Source organism: Ciconia boyciana, chromosome 5 (genome assembly GCF_034638445.1).
Source record: "Ciconia boyciana chromosome 5, ASM3463844v1, whole genome shotgun sequence".
Taxonomy (NCBI): domain Eukaryota; kingdom Metazoa; phylum Chordata; class Aves; order Ciconiiformes; family Ciconiidae; genus Ciconia; species Ciconia boyciana.
Genome location: NC_132938.1, coordinates 43,885,353 through 43,905,187, shown reverse-complemented (window position 1 = coordinate 43,905,187; position 19,835 = coordinate 43,885,353). Strand labels below are relative to the sequence as shown.

General features: G+C 35.4%; 1 protein-coding gene and 1 long non-coding RNA gene across 2 annotated transcripts in view; one reads left to right on the top strand and one right to left on the bottom strand.

The window, feature by feature from the left end:
- LOC140651853 (uncharacterized) overlaps positions 1-19,835 on the bottom strand; it is a 59,382-nt gene that overhangs the window by 38,263 nt on the left and 1,284 nt on the right. The gene's annotated exons all lie outside the window — the stretch shown is intronic.
- Positions 547-19,355, top strand: ANXA10 (annexin A10). Its single transcript, XM_072861888.1, has 11 exons — positions 547-625; positions 3,620-3,714; positions 8,105-8,218; positions 10,011-10,101; positions 10,765-10,844; positions 13,667-13,720; positions 13,842-13,935; positions 15,410-15,505; positions 16,164-16,222; positions 18,314-18,436; positions 19,287-19,355. The coding sequence occupies exons 1-11, from the start codon at positions 586-588 to the stop codon at positions 19,353-19,355; spliced, it is 915 nt and encodes a 304-aa protein (XP_072717989.1). The 5' UTR covers positions 547-585.

The window sequence follows — 19,835 nt, the reverse complement described above, 5'->3', positions numbered from 1 at the left end:
ATCTGTTACAAAGCAACTAGAAAAATGGTGTTGCCTTCTATATGACATATCAGAAAGCTATCTCACACTTAGCAGTAGCATAATTTCTTTAAAAAATCACTAGGTTTGTAAGCAACCTATATACCTCATTCATCATTTTATCACTAGTCCTTTCAAATTAGAAATACCATGAGAAATAGATATTGAAGACTGTCACGTATATCATGGATTAACTTTGAAAGATAAAATAATATTTTCAGAAAAAGGTTGGGAAAGAGATAGACACAAAAATGTGGCTACATTTTAATGGAAAAAAAAAATTAATTGCTATTAGTTTTTTTTTTCAGGCCTAACTCATGCTAGGGGCAACTTCCTCAAATATGGTCTGTCTTCCTAGGGCTTACTGAAAGTTTAAGTTCTGTTTTATAAATTAAAAACTTTGCGTCCTGTTCCCCATGAAGCAAAGACAATTTAATGTTATGATTGTCCGTTTTCAACAGAAGTATCTATGTAGTGTTACAGATGTAAAACACCTCAATTAAAGGCTGCTTTCTCCTTTAGCAGGTGCAAGGAACGATTTTTCCTGCTCCAAATTTTAACCCTATTATGGATGCCCAGTTGCTAGGAGGAGCCCTACAGGGAATTAGTAAGTATCTTGACTGATTCTAACACATCTTTTTTTTCAGAAAGCTCTCATAAAATAACAAGCACTAGGCAAAATAAAAACTCATAAAACTAGAAATGTTACCACATATCTGTTGATTCTTCAAGGTATCACAATAAGACACACTGGTGATGTCCAAATAAATCACGTATTTGCATTTACAGGAACTAAGAGGTGATTAAGATTAATCTAAAATCTATACCAACACTTATAGTAATGAATGCTTTCCTTGAGACAATAAGAAAAAGAAAACAGAATTCTGTGTTATGCACTACAATGAAGGGCAACAAAGGAAAGGTTTTTAATTTTAACTTCAACAATTAACCATTACCAGGGACTGTTAAGTCTTTTAATCAGTCATCAAGAAATAAAAATAAATGGAATAGAATGTTTAAAGAATTTATTATCTTTCACTCAGGAGCAATTTTTGCTTTCAGTCTATCTAAAAAAAAAATTTTTGTCCACCAAAACATTTTTATCTGTTCAGATTTTTGTGTTTTCTTGTTGAACATTGTTGGTATTGCTGAGGGTCAGAATATTGATGTATTTTTTTTTACTATCTAAAACATTTTCCTCACATTAAAACTGTTGTTTCTATCAAATTTTTTATACCCCTTGGGCTTTTCACGAAACTGTACAGCACCGAATCTTGCATTCTCTTTTCGGTTTCTTTAATGGAAATGTGAGGACTCAGACTTAATATCAAATGAACCAAAATGGGTATTATTGATCACGAGGAATCTGATGTATCTTTTTTATTAAGTTGGCTACAGATGAAAAGTTTTAAACATTTTGCTAGACTTCAAACAGTACTCTTAATGCAACATTGCTAACACAACAACACAGAGATGATTCTCTTCATTTAATACTGTAAATACAAGTGCATTAACCTTACTTTTAATTTACTTATCAAAGTACATGGAACAAAGTTCTAACTTCAAGGACAATCAGCAAAATACAAAGTTCAGCTTCAGAGGAGTTTAAGTCTCCATAACCTTTACAGGCACTGACACCCCTGACCCTGAATCTTGCACACGACGTTCATTCTTGTGAGAAGGTTCAGTCACATACGTTGTCCCACTCATACCAGTGGTATTACACAAATGAATAAAGTTATTCAGGTTTTTAAATATTTCCTGAATCCTTCTTAGTTTTTACTGTAGAGACTGGATAAGCTGTACAGATTCCTAGTGATAATTATTTTCTGAAAAGTAAAAAGAAATCCTTATGCACAGAGTTTCAGTAATACATCCATTTTGTGAGTTCGATGGAAAAGAATCAGACTGGTGTTAAATCAGTGTAATGCTAAAAAGCTGGTGTAATTGTGGCGAGATAATCCAGAAGAAAGAGAACTAAACCTATATAATGAGCAAATCCAGACTTCCTCTGCCAACTTAAAAAAAATCAATATCCAGTTACATTTGTGCCAAAATGGAACCTGTCAGTTACAGATCATATTATAAAATCTGTCTAACAAAGCTGTAATAGGTACAGAATGTGTATCTGTAACATATGCCTATATAACGACTCGTAGAAACATGAGAGACTACACTACTCCATTCAGATGTTAGCTGATCCCCATGCTTTCTAGCCTAATTCATCTTTGCTGCAAGTGTGATAAAGTCAATTGATTTACACTTGGAGATACATTTATGCTGGTGTCATGGTTTAGACCCAGTCGGCAACCAAGCACCACACAGCCGCTCGCTCACTCTCCTCCCCGGTGGGATGGGGGAGAGAATCGGAAGAGCAAAAGTAAGAAAACTCGAGGGTTGAGATAAGAACAGTTTAATAATTGAAATAAAATATAATAATAATAATAATAGTAGTAGTAATGAAAAGGAAAACCACAAGAGGGAGAGAGAGGGAAAAAAACCCAAGAAAAACAAGTGATGCAACCGCTCACCACCCACCAACTGACAACCAGCCAGTCCCCGAGCAGCGATCGCTACTCCCCGGCCAACTCCTCCCAGTTTCTATACTGAGCATGACATTGTATGGGATGGAATAGCCCTTTGGCCAGTTGGGGTCAGCTGTCCTGGCTGTGCCCCCTCCCAGCTTCTTGTGCACCCGGCAGAGCATGGGAAGCTGAAAAGTCCTTGACTTAATATAAACACTGCTTAGCAACAACTAAACCATCAGTGTGTTATCAACATTGCTCTTGTACTAAATCCAAAGCACAGCACTATATCAGCTACTAGACAGAAAATTAACTCTATCCCAGCCACAACCAGGACAGCTGGAAGGTCATTAAAATGCTGAGCCATCTAAAATTACCAAGAGCCATCTTTTGGGATGGAAAAAAATACAAAAATCATAAAATCATTTTCAAAATATGTTAATCATTATCTTCTATTTCATAAGAAGTGAATACTGATTCATTATAGAAGTTTAGCAGTATGCTTTAGCTATCAAGCAAAAGATCATAGGTAACCTTCAATAAAATGACCTTGGAAATTGGTTAAAATATTTTTTTAAACTTCGTAACTTATTTTGTAAAGTTCCTCTGAAAATATCTATCATTCAGTTTTTCAACAAATGGTCTGATGATAATTTGTCATCCTCATAAAAGAGATCCCTAATCCTGAAATGACAATTTAATCAATATTAACAGAGCATACAAGTATGACTTCCCAGGCTCAGCCACAAATTCTGCTAGTGTGCCTAGTTCTGAATAGATGAAAGCCTCTATCTGCTTTATTGACGTTCTCAAATCCATTGAGCTTGAGAGAGATGGTGATGCATCTGATAATAACAGACTACTTCACTTTTTGCTGGTATTACACCAGCAAGTGAAAGGTACATAAGCATGGTAAATATAACTGATGTTGGTAAATATCAGTGGGATATTAATAGGTTGACCTATTTTTTTCAAGAATTTAGGCTAATGTTCTTGAACAAAACATGAACAATCACAAATGTAAGTAAACAACTACACTTTCTTCATTTAGAGTCTGTGTCATGTTTCCTTTACAGGTTGTGAAAAAGATGTGTTGATTGATATCCTAACGCAGCGTTGCAATTCACAGCGGCTTATGATTGCCGAGGCGTACAGAGACATGTATGGCAGGGTACGACAGAGCCATTTTGTACTTTCATTACTTCTGTCTCTCCGTCTCCAGTGTGGTTGGTCAGCCCTTCTCTCAGGTCAGTCACTGGAACCAAAAGCCTGGCAGACAGCTGGCTGGCACCAACAGATTGGCACACAACTTCGCTCATGTAACTATTGATATCTCTGACGGTTTCAAATTGTCATTTATATAGCAGTAAAAGTAGGTCTGCCACACACAAGTTAAAAAAAAAGGACATGGAAAGCTGCTGCTTCTATAGTTCATTCTCCTCCTCTACTGACCAAACCAGAATTTCTGGACACACTTATTTCTTCCTCTATGTGCTTTTGGGGGTTTTTGCATTATTTTTTTCAAGTTTTTGGAATACATAATAAAATAGTATTGTTAAATAGTATAGGTTGAAATACCAAAGAAAAACACCGTACCAACAATTAAAGGTAGTTGTATCTTATTCAACACTGATTAATGTTCTCATCTCAAGCACTGACATTCTCAAATCTCATACCATGTAAACCAATCTATATACTAAGCACAATACTAATCTGAGTAGCTTAATCTGAAATTTGTGATTCTTTGAAAGGTGTTTCAAAAATTTTAAGACATAAAAAGTTAGCTTTTTTTAAAATGCATTTTATCAATATTTATTGTACATAACAAGATAATTTTTGTTATATGAGTTCTTAAACATACACAGAGATAGATATCCTCATTCTATTTCCAGACCTACTATTGCTAACCAAATTACTTTGGGAAAATTGCAATGTTTGCATTTTCCTCAGCTACCCCAGCTACATAAGGGCGAAAAAAATAGCAACACACTTTGTAAAATCTCTGACATCTACTGATGAAAAGTGCTGTATGAAACTAGATACTATTGGAAAGCTAAAGAAAAATGCTGTGATTAAATTGACCAGATGTGCCCTTCCCCTAATCGAAGCCAGCCAAACATTTTAAATAAAATCCAGTTTTCTTCTTTTCCTGAAGTCTGAAAACCTAATGGCTCACTGGAACACGCCTTGAAGGTCAGTGCATGCTTGCCATTGAATCGATCAGTGTGAATGAGGACAGTGAGTTTGCAGAAATCCCACCACACAGCCATCAGCCTTAATTAGAGTTAACTAGGAATGGTCCATTCAAAAACTCCACATTAACTGCTGATGTGGTAGTCTGTTACCTACCGGTCTGTTAACTGCCAGTACCATGTATTTTCTTCTTTGTGTAGCTGAGCAGTTTTCCAGAAACAGCCTTTGGGCCACCTGTATACCACAATACCTCACAACTCTTGACCTCTAAATATGCTGGAACATCCCCTTTCTCTCCTAGAACTGGGGGGAAGACAGGAGCTGGATTTAATCAGTGTAGTGGGCTGATTTGGTGGTGTTACTCACCTATAGGAGATCACTGGCTTTATTTGGACTGTTATAAAAATTCAAACGCACAGTATTTGTGGTATTTTAGATGCAGCCTTGAATGGATGAGTATGTTTTAAATAGACCATAAAAGAACAATAACTGAATCACAGGTATCCTTACCTTCCAAAGACTGTGACAATGACTGAAATCAGTAAATCTGAATGATTGTTTTTCTATTATGAGGTCTTTATTAGGTTACCATTACCTTTACACATGCAAACCACAAAAGTTCAGTGTTTATCTATGCAACATTCCTCACTGAGTTTTAGTTTTACTTATAGAAAACTAAAGCATGTCAAGCTACCCAAAGGTGCCTGTGATAGTAAAGCACCTAAGCCCATTCTTTACAAGTCTTCATTTATTTCCTTAATCACTGGGCAGTGCTCCTTCTCTACTCCGTCCATAGCAGCTGGCTGGGTTTTTTTAACCTTTTCTCTAGAGTGTTTCAACTGGACTTATCATTTTAACAAGGGAAAACATTTAAAAGCTCCGTATCATTTTTAATCTTTAATTTCTGCCCTCTGGTACATGAAGATGACCTAGAGATAACACTAATGATATCTCAATAAAGAACTGCCAAATGTCCTTCAGGAATGGAGTTATGATTTACCATATTTAGTATTCAAAGAGAATAATTATTGACTTGCTCACCACTGATCTATTTGGATTTTCTTTTCAAATCCAAAATAAAAATATAAACAAATAAATAAATCCCTATGAAACCACACCAGCTTTAAATTTATACCTCTGTCAGCCATACTCAGTCAACCTGAAGTGTTACAAAGCCAGTGGCCACAGACCTAAAGATCTAGAAGAACTAAAAAAGCCAAAGAAAACCTCAGATGTAATTTTTAAGAATTTCAATCTCTAAAACTATGAATAATAATAGAAGGGAAAGGCAAGCAAACTATTCTTATATTTCAGCAATGGGCTACAGAAAATTCTGAAACTCATGGAACGTCTTGCATATACACCCACAATTTTAATTTAAATGAATCCGTTAAGCACTGGGTATACTTTATAGCGCAAGATATATCAAGATACTCTTGACGGCTTTCCAAAAAAAACCCAACTAGTTCTACTTTTGCCATGTGGAAACAGGGGTCAGTACAATTTAGCTCTAACCTAGTTCAGAGATGAAACAACTGCTGATTTTTTTTGTCTCATTTGTGATAGCAGATATACTGAAATGTCTAATCTGGTTCGTGCTCCATGCAGTTTATTTGATTGATCCCTCAAAAGTTTGCTACCTTGGGCAGGAACTGCCAAACAGGATGGCATACATCTTGCCCTGAATTGCTGCAGTTTATACTTCAGAAGATACTTTAGCACACATCAGTGATAGCATTTCATTGGCTGTAATCTGTATTAATGGATATATTGCACTGGGCAAATGTGCCATTCAGCAGTCCCAGTTTATGTGTGGTAAACTCTGCAGGACAGAGAAGACAGACAGCTAGGCAGTAACAACTTTAGCCTTCTCAGTTTAATCTATGGTAAACCTGTCAGTCCAATCCTCCACCCTCTTAATTTGAATTCAGTGTGTTCAATATGGTAGCCACTATGCCCATTCATTTGACAAATGTAAAGTGTGACACATTAGAAAGAGAAATATGTAAAAAAAGAAAATAAAACCCTGAACTGGCTGCATGATTCAGACATACAGACAAGTTTTAAGATTCCTTCTTACAATTAGCCTTCAAGGATTTCTTATAGCAGAGACGATTAGGAAATTTTAATAATGACAACTTAGAGTTGTCTTTTCTTATTTTTCAGTACTTCACTTCCCTTAGTTCTGATTGCAGGAGTAATTTTTAATTGGTATCCATTTGTATTATTAATCCATTTTCCCACAGGCATGTTGTCAGAAGTTAAATGTCTTAATGAATTAATTTCTATTTCATGTGTGATTTAGTGGTTGTCAAATGCATCTAATGTGCATTCACTGAAGACTGCATATGTTTCTTCATCATAAATTTAATTTTTAATGTGTATATGTCCTCCTTCATTGCTACTCTAGCTACTAATTTAATTATATTCAGATATGTATCAAAACCAAAGTACAGGCCTGAAAAAGATGCAGCTCTGAAAAAAGAATAGTTTACACCATGGGAACTGTTTCTGGTACTCCTTTAAATTCAGACTTAGGTCAGAACATATCCAACAGCTGCCTAGTGATGTACACAAAAAATTTTAAAAAAGAGTGCACAAGTATCTTCTTAATCAGAAACAGCAATAGTATAACTAACAAGCTTTTGGCATTCTCAGTGTTTTGAAGGATGCTACTGGGAAAGGGGAGCATGGGAAGGAAACTCTCATCCATTACTCAGCTACCTGGCAAGCGAGTACTGCGACACATGCAGGGGAAGAGGGTAGTTCCTTTTTATTAATCCAGCATCTGTCAGAAGTACTGAATTCAGTTTGAATGTAATATATATTATACATAAATTGAAGCACATAACCTTCCAGTAATCCAAAGCAGATATTTTTATGTACTAGGAGCGATGTGGAAGATTTTTTAAATTATTCACATGGTGAGTAACACTGAAAAAAGCACAAGAAATCACCTGTGTTCTATGGGATTTGACTTCCAAAGGTGCTTAGCTCCCACAGATTCGCACAGGGAATATGCCAAGGGAAGCTGCAGATGCTCTGCCATGGTATTCAGGTTTCCAAACCTTTAAATAGTAGTTGCACCTAAACCCCTGAATTTTCTTCTGTATTCTAATGAACCAAAAATCATCAATCCTATGTGGTCTATTTGCCTGTGTGCCTATTGTCTATACTACCTATACTATTAGAAGCAGCAGGTACTATTTAAAAGAATATTTTTCTTACTTAATTTTAGCCAGAATTCATCTTCGACAGTTCATCTTTATTCATTTACAGAGAAAAACACTAATACTTTTTTTAAGCTGTCTTCATAAAGTGTGACTATTGAAATAATCCTGCCTATGCATTTTCTTTTCCTTTTCAAGGATCTGGTAACAGACCTAAAAGAGAATCTCTCTCATCACTTCAAAGAAGTCATGGTTGGCTTGATGTATCCACCTGCCTCCTATGATGCCCATGAGCTCTGGCATGCCTTGAAGGTACCTGACATATTCAGAATTGCTTAGAGTTGCAGTCACTAATTACACTACTGAACATACGTTAAATTGATTTTTTTGACATTTAAAGGGTTGATAACACTGCTGTAAGTTAGTAGACTAGAATAGTGTAGTACTACGTAGTACACTTGGTCATCAGAAATACAGTGCTATATGAAGTTTATGCACTGGTATGCTAAAACAAGCATAAATAATATCCTTGTCATGTAACAAATACAACCCATTTAACACCCATGGTAAACTCAGTAAATGAAGAAATATTTATACAGGGAAATGTAAGGCCCTGATCCTGCAAGCATTTATGTATGTTACAAACAAAATTAATTTGAACAACCAGTGCCATGCACTAAGCCTCCACCTCTGAAAAGACCAATACTTCTTTAGCAGAACATGTCTTTACATAAACACTTACAAATTACTCTGTGACAAAGCAATGATCACTCCACTCAGATTGAACTGATTGCACATTTTGAAGAAAACATTTCCTTTTCTTCTCAGGATCTGAGCCTGTACTCCTTAAACAACTGAAGTTTTGAAACAAACAAAAATATTTTTTCAAAGATCACGTAATTAAATGGTGAAATTCATTCACGCAGGGCATTGTGGAGGCCAAAAGCACAAATCAGTTCATAAAGGACTTCAACAAATTCTTAGCAAACAGGTCCACTGTTGGCTATTGAAAATAATAATCCTTGGCAAATTCCTTCTCAGGAAATTCCTAAATTGCCAATTCCTGGAAGATGGGAAGGCATATCAGAGCTCAACACTGTTTTCCTTTTCTTTCCATGAACATTTGCTACTGTCCACTGTCACAAATAAGACACAGATTATACAACTCTGAGCAAGGTGATCTATCCTACATATTTCGAGTTGAGAATCCCCTAAAAAAAAAAAAAAATTAACACTGTTGGCATTAAAAGGATTGTGAAATATCATTGGTAGCACTGGAAGCATGACTTTTATTAAAATTATTGACAAGATTGCCAAAGGTGTTTTTTTTCTAAATGTGGTTCAAAGTTAAACTTTCTTATAGTATTCTAACTTGATCTGGATTCATACGGCCAAAGTAAAAAGCAGGCCATATGTGTCTCCAGGCTCAGGCTCAATGTAATGTTCTCCCATTATCCCAAATGCAGAATACTCACCAACACTGCACATGTGCATATCAAAAGCAGCATATGCAGCATATCCTATGTCAATTCAAGTTTATTCATTTAATTCAAAGTTAGCTCAAATCCTGTGGGAAAATACAGTGATTTGCAGCACTGCATATATGGCCATGATGTTTCCTTTAAATACTAAGTTCTACAGTAGACATTACAGACTGCAACATTCCTAATTTAAAAAAAAAAAAAAGATAAGATAGAAGTACGATGTAAGAGTTGTGCTCATATCTACTTCAGATTGCCTGAACACTTGCTGGGGATGTATGCTCAATCTTTGCGTGTGATTTCTTTCAGCAAATCCTAAATTCTTAGTAAAGCTCTAAAATTCTTCCCATTATGTTTCTGTCAACACTAGTCTTGCTTCATTCCCCACTTGTTAATGCACATGCTGAAATTCAGATTAAGTAGGAATATATTTGAAATAGAGGTTTCAACTATTAATTTAAAGTCATTTTCTATTTAAACAGGTATACGATGCAAAAGTACATTCTGCATTGCTCCAGCAGAGACTGCTATTCTTTTATTACTTCTGATAAGTACAGCATTGCTTTCTTCTAAAAGCTGTGGTTTCTACTAACGTCTTTCCATATTTACTTCTTTCCACACAGGGAGTAGACACAGAAGAAAAATGTCTAATAGACATATTAGCCTCAAGATCAAATATGGAGATCTTCCAGATGAAAGAAGCCTACTTAATGCGTAATGTTTTTTACAAGTGCACAGTAGCAGTTGTACTATGTGTGCTCTGGATGTATTAGCATGCATAAAGGAACGGAACTACAAAAATGACTTCTCAATACTAACTGGTTCCCTTCCCCCTCCTCTCCCATAACTATATACAAAAGGCTGAAGCAAAATGTTTGAAGTTGAAAATACGTCATAGTATTTTTGAGATGTATCGCTGCCTATGACATTTGAAATACCTGGCAGCCACATTTTGGGATTTTCAGAAACTTTTGCACACTTTATTCAAAAAAAGTACATAAGCTGTTTTCCTTCAAAAAGTGCTTACTCAGGCTGGACACTCCACTCACCTGTCTTGATGGGACATTTCCAAGTATCCCACCACCACACAGCAGCAGCAGTGGTGGGGCTGCACCCATGGGTGGGTGGACAGGCAAGCCAGGGCAGCGGCTGAGGCCCCCCAGCAGGGCAGAGCCCCCCGGCAGGGCCCAGGCAGACCTGCCAGCCCCATGGCTAGGTCCGTGCAGAACCTGCAAGGGTTACTGTGGAATAATCACCATAGAAAATGGACAAGTATTTGCACCCTATTTATTTATCCTTTATTTGCTAATCTTCATTAGTACTATTCAGAGCATGTTCATTTGTAATTTAGATTATATGTTTTTGTTTTAAACCCAGAATATAATAATGATCTTCAACAAGATATCGACTCTGAGACTTCAGGTCACTTCAGAGATACGCTCATGAACCTTGCTCAGGTACTGTAAAAACACGTAGTATGACTTACATTTCTAAAAAATTCATAACTTTTGATAGTATTTGAGAAGTCTTAAATTTTATGGTGACCGTGGTTAAAGCAGTTCAATAGGTCTACACTTTTAACAAACGAGGGGGGGAAGCAGAAGAGGAAGAGAACTTGAATTCCTTCATCTACTTTGACTTTGACTTTGGCTTTCAGATGGAAGCAAAGGTCAACAGACTATTTTATTGAGTAAGTCCCTGGATATTCAACTGCTGACCCTCTGCTCAATCTGTCTCATCTCAAAAGGAGTCTACTTGCATGTACAAATGAGATTTTCATTTTTAAAGCTCTGTTTTCTCCATTGTTAGAATATATGGTTCATAAGCCAGTCTAAGCATTATGTAAAAATGGAGATATATCCACATTTGACTATGAAAGAACGTATTAAATAGTTCTCTGTTTAAAATATTATGTTCTTTGTGCTACTGCGTATGCTAAATCACAGTATGTTTGCATGCAGGCAAACGAATTGTCACTATTACACACCAACTTTTGCAGTTTTACCCATTTGTAGTTTTATGCAACAAAGTTGGTCATCCTTGTCAGATCATGAGTTCCCGTTCTCATTGTAGTCACTGTGCTTGTTATCTTAAAAATCTTTTGTAAACCAGAGTAACAAATAATGACAAAAGGACTGCCAGGAGATAACAGCATACATAAGGTAAATCTGTATATTTATATATGTGTGTCTGGGGAAAAAGTGTTTCTTACTAAGATTTGAAACAGCAGCAGGCTTCACTGAGGTACAGAGATAAAGAGCAGATGTTTCAAATGTAGAAGCTATAAATAGGAAATTTTTTTCTAATGTTGGATGTTTTTTCCCCCTAATAATGAAAATTCTTCCTTGCTTCAAAATAAAGAGCTACAGGTTAAGCAACCTCACTTCTCATCTTTATTAAAACCATGGGATGCGTTTTATTCATCAAAAGAATAAATTTAAAATAAATTATCTGAGAGTACATTATTAGCCCTTATCTTCTTAAATCGCAGATATTGATAAAGAGGCCTGAAATCAGCAACTTCTTAGCTAACAAGGTCTAACTGCTATTTTTCTCAAGATAAAGAAGAGTTGCAGGAAATTCTTACTTTACTCAGTTATACTGTATACTTCCGAAGATTGTTACTTGAATCATCCATATTTGGATATGATCTTACATTAAAATTCAGTGATGTTTCATTAAAATATATCCATTCTAGTTCTAGTACCATGCAACTTACAGATTATTCTATAGCAACATTTCCAATGCATCCTTTAATGTTTTCTTCAGACCGCCTTTGCTTTAATTTCTATTAAATCTTGGGATTGATGACACACACATCTGGCTACAGATAGAAGTAAATGTGCCTCACATATGGAGAGCAAAATATTCAATTGCCATAGTGTGGTATTTACAGTTTTCATGTGCACACTGAGGCAGATTAGAAGTTACAGGTTATACTCCTTCCTAAATAAATTAACAGAGTTACAAATTCAGGCTAACTAATATTCTAGTACGAGACAAACAGATTTTTATTATAATTGTCTTTTTTTGGGTATTAATTGCAATATGATCATTTTCTACAATTTAAAAAATAATTATACATATTGTGGGATTCTCCAGCAAAACTATGACAAGAGTAGTCACTGTTAAATGTTACTGGGAAAAGAGGGCATTTGACTCATGTAGAGTATTATTTAACTTATTTTATTGTTCGCTTCTCTGTCTTTTTTTCCTGTGTTTTCTCGTGTATGTAACTTCATGCAGTCATTCCAGCATAATTTCCTTCAAGTAATTTATCTTGTTACTAGGAATTCCACCGTTTGAAATTCTTACAATTTAATTAAAATATAAATTAACATTTTTAACAGGAAAGACCTACCAATCAGTCATTCTACAAGTTGACAGCCAAGACGTAATTTTAATCCTCCCTTTCACATATAGGGTAAAAGGACTATAAATTTTAAACTAAAGTAAATTGCTTCAAACACGTATCATTAAGGCAGTGATTACATGCAGCTTGAGATTGTTAAGAGTTCTGCAACCAGGCCTGATTTGTATCCTTACAAGACGGTTATGGTTAAAAAAGCAATTCCAGAAGTTGTGTGCTTTTCTAACAACTATATAATTCAGATCATAGAGTGTTTACTAAAGCATATCAGCTTGATTTGTGTAACTGAAAAGCTATTAAATGTATGGGAAAATTAGAAGTATTCTTCTGTGGTTTATGTATCAAAGTTGTCAAACAATTTCCTAGTCTTGGATCTTAATTTTAGACAATGATTACAAGCAAGGAAAATCTCCGTTATTTGATGTGCTTGCTCCTACGGTTTGTGCAGGGAGAAAAATATTGAGAAAACATTCTTCTGGTAATATGTATATTGATAAGAAATAATCAGTGAATGGCAAATGTTACTCTTACCCTTGTTTTCCCCTCATAGTTACGTATTACAGTAAGCAATATAACATCCATAATACTGGAAATGGCGGTAGGATGGTAGTGGTAAGGTAAAAGCTTATTTAAAATGGGATAGGTTTATCCACTTCCCCTATTTTTTCCTCTCACAAGACCGTTTGTCATTCCAGAGTTCCTCTACTTAGAGGAAATGAAGACATAACATGACAACTTGAAGATATTTTCTACAGTTGCAAATTCAGCCATTGAATACACTGATCCAATCTAAAAGCCCATATGTGTTATCTCAAGAAATGAAATGTAGCTTCATATAGAGACAACTTTATATTCCTACAGTCTTTTAGGATTTAACTTTTGAAGAAAATGTATCTTTTTCCTCTCCAGGGAACAAGGATGGAAGGATATACAGATCCTTCTACAGCTGCTCAGGATGCAATGGTAAATATAGTCAAATGTGAACTTCTCAAACATAAAAAAAAGAACAAATACAAATTTTGAAAAGTGATTTAGGACTTACTTAAAATCTTTTGCATTTTTTTTCCTTTTTCTGGTATATTAGATTCTATGGGAAGCATGTCAGCAGAAAACAGGCGAACACAAAAACATGCTGCAAATGATTCTCTGCAACAAGAGTTACCAGCAGTTGTGGATGGGTAATCCAGAGGTTCAGTTGTTTGAACATAGAGTGGAAAGATAAAATCTGACTTGCTAATAAAACCACGGTTTACATACCAAGAAGCTCAGTGTGCAGGAGGATATTAACCTGAAACCTAAGTGTGAACTGTTGGAGCTCTCAGACTCCCACTGATGTTTAATGGGATTTTGGAAATAATGCAGAACTGAACTTTGCCTGATGACTACAGACAGCGGTAGATAGAACAGACAGACATCAGGATGCCTAATAACAGACAGAGGAATGCATGACCAAAGAAAGGCATAGGCTATGGCTGCACTGCGTTTACACACAACACAACAGGATGAGGCAGATTTTTCTTAACTATTGTCTTCATTTTTCCTAAGTAACTCTTTGCTATGAGTGGAAACACCTTGGGAGAGGCAGTTCGAGTACTTTCAACAAATGTTTGTATGTGAAAACACATTACTGTGTTGAAGCTTTTCCATGGAAGTTTCAAAGAAGTTTCTGATGGGGGCAATTCAGGGTCCACGTTCACTCTCTCGTAATGAACATACATGCAGAAACATAATGGGACGTTTTTATTTAAAATAGATAATCAGACATAATTACAGACTGCAAGAAAATTATATGAGATCATCCAGATCTTCCACTGTAGAAAAGAAACCTGTTGTATCTGTTTGGTGAGAAGTTTGAGATGTCTTTTGCTCTGCAGTGGAAAAACAGTCTGTTTGCTGACAAGTTTATCACCGTGCAGCCAGCTGTATTTCTTATGCCAACTTCTAACAGTAGCTTAGAACTACTTTTGCTGTCATGGATCAACAAATTAATTCTTCTGTCATGACTGCTGTAAGGCTGGTGATGATAGGATTAACATAACGTAACACATCAGCTTATGCTCCACTCTCTTTCTGTAACAGATTTGAGGGCTCTGCCTGTAATGTAGCCCTCCATAAGGTTTGTAGTGGGCAGTGAGTTGAAAATTTTCCTCCTTCCCTAAAGGAGTAAGCATGCTCTGTATATTTGTGTGTGTAAGTCTGGATACCTGCATTATCCAGAGTGTCCATGTCCAGATACTGACATGGTATGCATGTCATGCCACGGCTTCTTGTCACAATTTGTGAATCTCTGGCCAGTTTTAGCCAAGCTGAGCAAGAAAGTTGTCTTAATGACATGATATTGTTACAAGTTTCGTAAACAGAGGTTGCTAGATAGAGAATTTATTAAAGTTTCCAGTGGAGCAGAGGCTTTGGAGTGCATTCATTTTATACTGTATACTAGAGAACCCAGAGAGAGAATGTCCTGGAAGCCAGGTTTCAGGCTACCCATTTAGATTGCCTTACCTGGGGGATATAAACGTAATGAAACACTGAGAATAAATAGGGGAAAAAAAAAACCTCAATAGTTATAGTACTGGGGGAAAGCAGGAAAAAAAAAGGCAAGATGATAATTATTAATGAACTAGAGTAAAGCAAGATTTTTTTTCCCCCAAGTTTTCCAGGAGTTCCAAAATATCTCTGGGCAAGACATAGTAGATGCCATTAACGAATGTTATGATGGATACTTTCAAGAGTTACTGGTTGCAATAGGTAACGTAAAAATATTATTTTATACTAGCAGTAATCTCTTAATAAATATCTAGTATGGTTTCTCTGATGCATCAAGAATATTATTTTTCTGATATTTTTTATCTACTCTACTATCTTATATTGTGCAATTAAATTTTCAGAGATAATTAGAAGAGAATATTTGAACTACTTTTCCATGTTTGTGTAAATCTAAAAATGTATATATGCAGCATTAGATTCTGACTGAGCAGAACTAGTATCTGTTCTTTATTTGATAACAAATTCTGTGTGATCAATAACTGCATTACCAACTGATTCTACACATATTAAATAATTGGCAAAGTTTTCAGGACTTGAGTCGTATATAAACGAGTTCCAAGCTTTATGTGCCTTTGTTTTCCATTTACAGAACAAGGATAATAATATTTCTACAAAGATGTCGTGAGCATATTCGCTGATATTTAATAAACTCTTCGATGCAACAGTAATGAGTACCCACCCAAAATAAGTACCAGACTTTAAAAATTATAAATATAGTCACATTTGTGAAAACTGGTAGCTTAATTTTAAGCTGAGTCACGGACAGCACTACCCAGCTTTATATTTCAAGGAGCCCAAAGCCAATAGAACTGATTTTGTAATAATCTTATGTTTACCTGTTGCAACTTTTCTCTCCTAGTTCTCTGTGTTCGTGACAAGCCTTCCTACTTTGCTTACAGGCTTTATAATGCAATTCATGTAAGTAGTCTTTCTTAACCATCATAAAAAGTAGCTTCCCTATTTTTTTGTTTTCTTGATTATTCTTAAACAAGTACTTACACATCAGTCCGTTCAATCTTTAAGGTTTGATTGCATGTTTTAAAACTGTTGGTAGCTACATAAATTTCAAACCAGTAGTGCCTAAGCAGCAGTTAGGATTTAACAGTAACAGTAAAAGGTCAAATATTTAGATTCCTTAAAAAAGTATCTGTCTGGTAACTTCGTAGGTTTGGGGTTTTTTTAATTGAAAACGTTTCTTTTCTATGGATTGTATCTCCCCCTGCTGTGCAGAACTCAATGTGCACTTTTCTTACTAGCCAATTTTTGTATCTACAGATTTAATAAGTATCACTAAAAATTAAATCATAAATTAGTGTTACATAAAAACAAATGGTCATATTTTCTTGTGGGTCTCTATGTATACATGCAGGTCTTTTATCTTTGTGTGTACGTGCTAACACACTAAAACAAAAGAGTGCCAAGAAGAAATGTGGGTAAATGCAAAGAAACACCTACAAATTCTTCCTACTAGAGGTCACTGAAGATATTTTCTTTTGTTTTTCATTCATTAGTGAAGATAATAAGGCATTATGTTATATAAAAAATAAAGTATAATCTTTTAAGCTTAATCTTTTAAGTGTAATCTTTAGAAGATGGTCATAAAAGCCAGCCATGGGTAAAATGTGAAGTATCATCCTAGAGCAGGAATGGCAAAGATAGGATTCAAGACAGAATCATCGAACAAAACTATTCAGCAACACTTCAACAGGGCCCCAGTATCCTTTTCCAGACGCTGCCACTACCGCTGTCCCCTGTTTCAGCTAAACCAGGAACAGTGGCAGCAAAGAACCAAGGAAAATCCCAGGGGCTGAGAGGAAGAGACAGTATTTTGTCTGAGTGGTCAAAAGAGGATTCTGGCACATGACATGAAAAAGGGTTGCCAAAAGTACCAGGAAATACCAGCTATAAGGAAAAGTGATGTTTCTCAAAGGTCCTGTATCAAGACTGCCTTTCAAGTTAAAACCTCATTTCTAATTTTAAGAAATATCACATAGATAGTTTTCTTCTATGTTATATTCAGATGATGTATGTGATGCAGGAAAAGGTTTTTCATGATTCAGAATAAGCATTTGCATTTTGTTTTAATTAATATTTTACTCTGTTTTCACAAAGCATTTTAATGAACACAGGTAATGCTCAAAAGAAATGCAAGAATTTAAAATAGTGTCTGTTTTTGCAGCCAAGTTATGTCCCGATTATACCAAAAGCTTTTTATACGTCCATTTATAATACAATATAATAAAACACATCCAGGATTCTAATGCTTGAAATTTAGTTCATAATGCTTTATAAGAAAGATTTTAATCTACCCATCAAACATGTATCAAATTCTCTATATGCATCTTTTTAACATATCTCATTACTTGGTTTTGTGAGAACAAGATTTCAATATCAATGGCTAGTCGATAAAATCACGATTTAGGTTTAAACAGTCTGAATTGGTCATCAGTCATCCCAACCCTAAATCTGTTTTGATTACTTTTACTGCCAGTAGATGTCCTCATTCTCCACACGATTACAATATGACACTTTATTTAGAAACAGTTAAAATAAAACACAGTTGAATACAAGCTATGTAAATTCTAAATAAATGGTTAAAAACCTCACTGAATTCACATTCAGCAGCAGTTGTTGTGAAATAGATTATTGGCTTCAGTATAGTTTGAAAGGACTCCACAATGACAGTCACAACAGCTACCTACAAACTGAATACCTAAGACCACTGACAAAAGTTCATCAGGTTTTTCTTTTTAAAAGGTTCAGTGCACGATTAAAGCATTGGTATGTGGGGAATCTCTGTTGTTCAGTAACATGAATTCTATTATTTGAGCACGTGAAAACTCTGTAGGATAAAACCTTTGAATGCTTAGACTCCTTTAAAATCTAGGATAACTTTATAGGTAGCCTAATTAACTGGCTTATCTATTAAACATTAATATGAGCATATACAGAGAGGCAAACACATATTGTCCAATTGACAAGTTTCCTCTCATCTTCTTTTCTTTTTAGGACTTCGGGTTTCACAATAAAACAGTTACAAGGATTCTCATTGCCAGGAGTGAGATTGACTTGATGAATATACGACAGCGGTACAAAGAGAGATATGGGAAATCACTCTTTCATGACATTAAAGTAAGTTTTTACACACTTTTGCATATATTCAGCACTGGCACCACACAGACTGTGCCAAGCCCTACCAGAAAAATAAAGAAGGTTAATCTCCATTCAATCACTTGGTCAAAAACAAAACAAAACAAAACAAAACAAAACAAATCAAATCAAATCAAATGTATAAAAACAATAGTGTATCTTTTCAGTGCCTCAGGCTGACTTCAGTAAGTGAGCCGTGAATTCTCAACTCACTCTCATTCTATGAGATTTTGTTCCTCCCCAATAGCAAGAGGAGGATATAAACAGGGCAGGACAGTGTATTCTGAGGAACAGTTTGTGTGAATAGTTTCTACACTAACTGATACCATCTTCTTTCACACTGTCCTGCAAGGTTAGGCTGATACCACTTTCATGCAAAACTGAGATAAAAATCTGGTTTTATCTTTGCGCTTAGGTAGTATCAACCTTCAGAAAAACTGTTCCTCTTGTACTCTTGCTCTGTATCTTAAAACAAAACTCTGACACTGTTTAATTGTACAAAAATGACTCCTGCTAAGACACTTCTTTTATGTTGCTATCGTCCAATTGTAAGATGTGCAGTAACTGTAAGAAATTGCTCATGGCGTTTTGGTATTGAACTTGAGAAGTACTAAAGAGGTTTGATCCAACCTTTCAAAGGTAGATTGTTTCTAGGTGCCCAAGCAACCAAAGCCCAAGGTTTGTGAAATTAAAAAAATCTTGGCCTAGAATCCTTATGAAAACACTGTAATATTTTACAAAACCTTACAACATCAGTCTAGCCCTTGTTACACACCAAGAGAAGAAAAATTAAGAAAACATATAGTCACAGAAATGATTTTTTTTCTTGCAGCATTTTGCTTCAGGGCATTATGAGAGTGCTTTACTTGCTATCTGTGCTGGTGATGCTGAAGATTATTAAGGAAGAAGATGAACTTTGAAGGCTGTATAAATCTATTTTAAATAGAAATTGAAGCTACACACAACACACTGAGAGATCCCTATTCTTATAAAAGAACAGAGAAATCAGTGCTATACATTTGCTAATATTAAATCTTTCTTGAGACAGGAAAAAATGTTGGCTGGAACATGGTTTTATCCCTAGTTCTAATTAATATTTCTGTTTCTATGATTAATGTAAATTAATGAAGCAAGTAGTAAAATAACTCCCATGTAAGCATATGTTTACCATTTAGTCTTGAAACATCCCAAACATTAGAGAATAGGCTCTGGAAGAACCTATTCACTCCCACGCTGGAGAGAAGAAATGTTTTGCTTTATTCACTTTTAGCAGCATGATTCCTTCCTTTAAGTAATTTTTTTCTTTTCTTTCCCACTTCTTATACCTCGTATTTTATGTTCTTGAACACTATTGTTTTAGCTACTATCAAACTAAGCATCT

Bases quoted from the DNA above. Each gene is read 5' to 3' on its own strand.
- ANXA10 (XM_072861888.1), top strand. From the start codon at position 586: ATGGATGCCCAGTTGCTAGGAGGAGCCCTACAGGGAATTA. The intron at 10,102-10,764 runs GTAATGTTTTTT...TTTTAAACCCAG, and splicing joins GAAAGAAGCCTACTTAATGC to AATATAATAATGATCTTCAA. The intron at 15,506-16,163 runs GTAACGTAAAAA...TTTCTCTCCTAG, and splicing joins AGAGTTACTGGTTGCAATAG to TTCTCTGTGTTCGTGACAAG.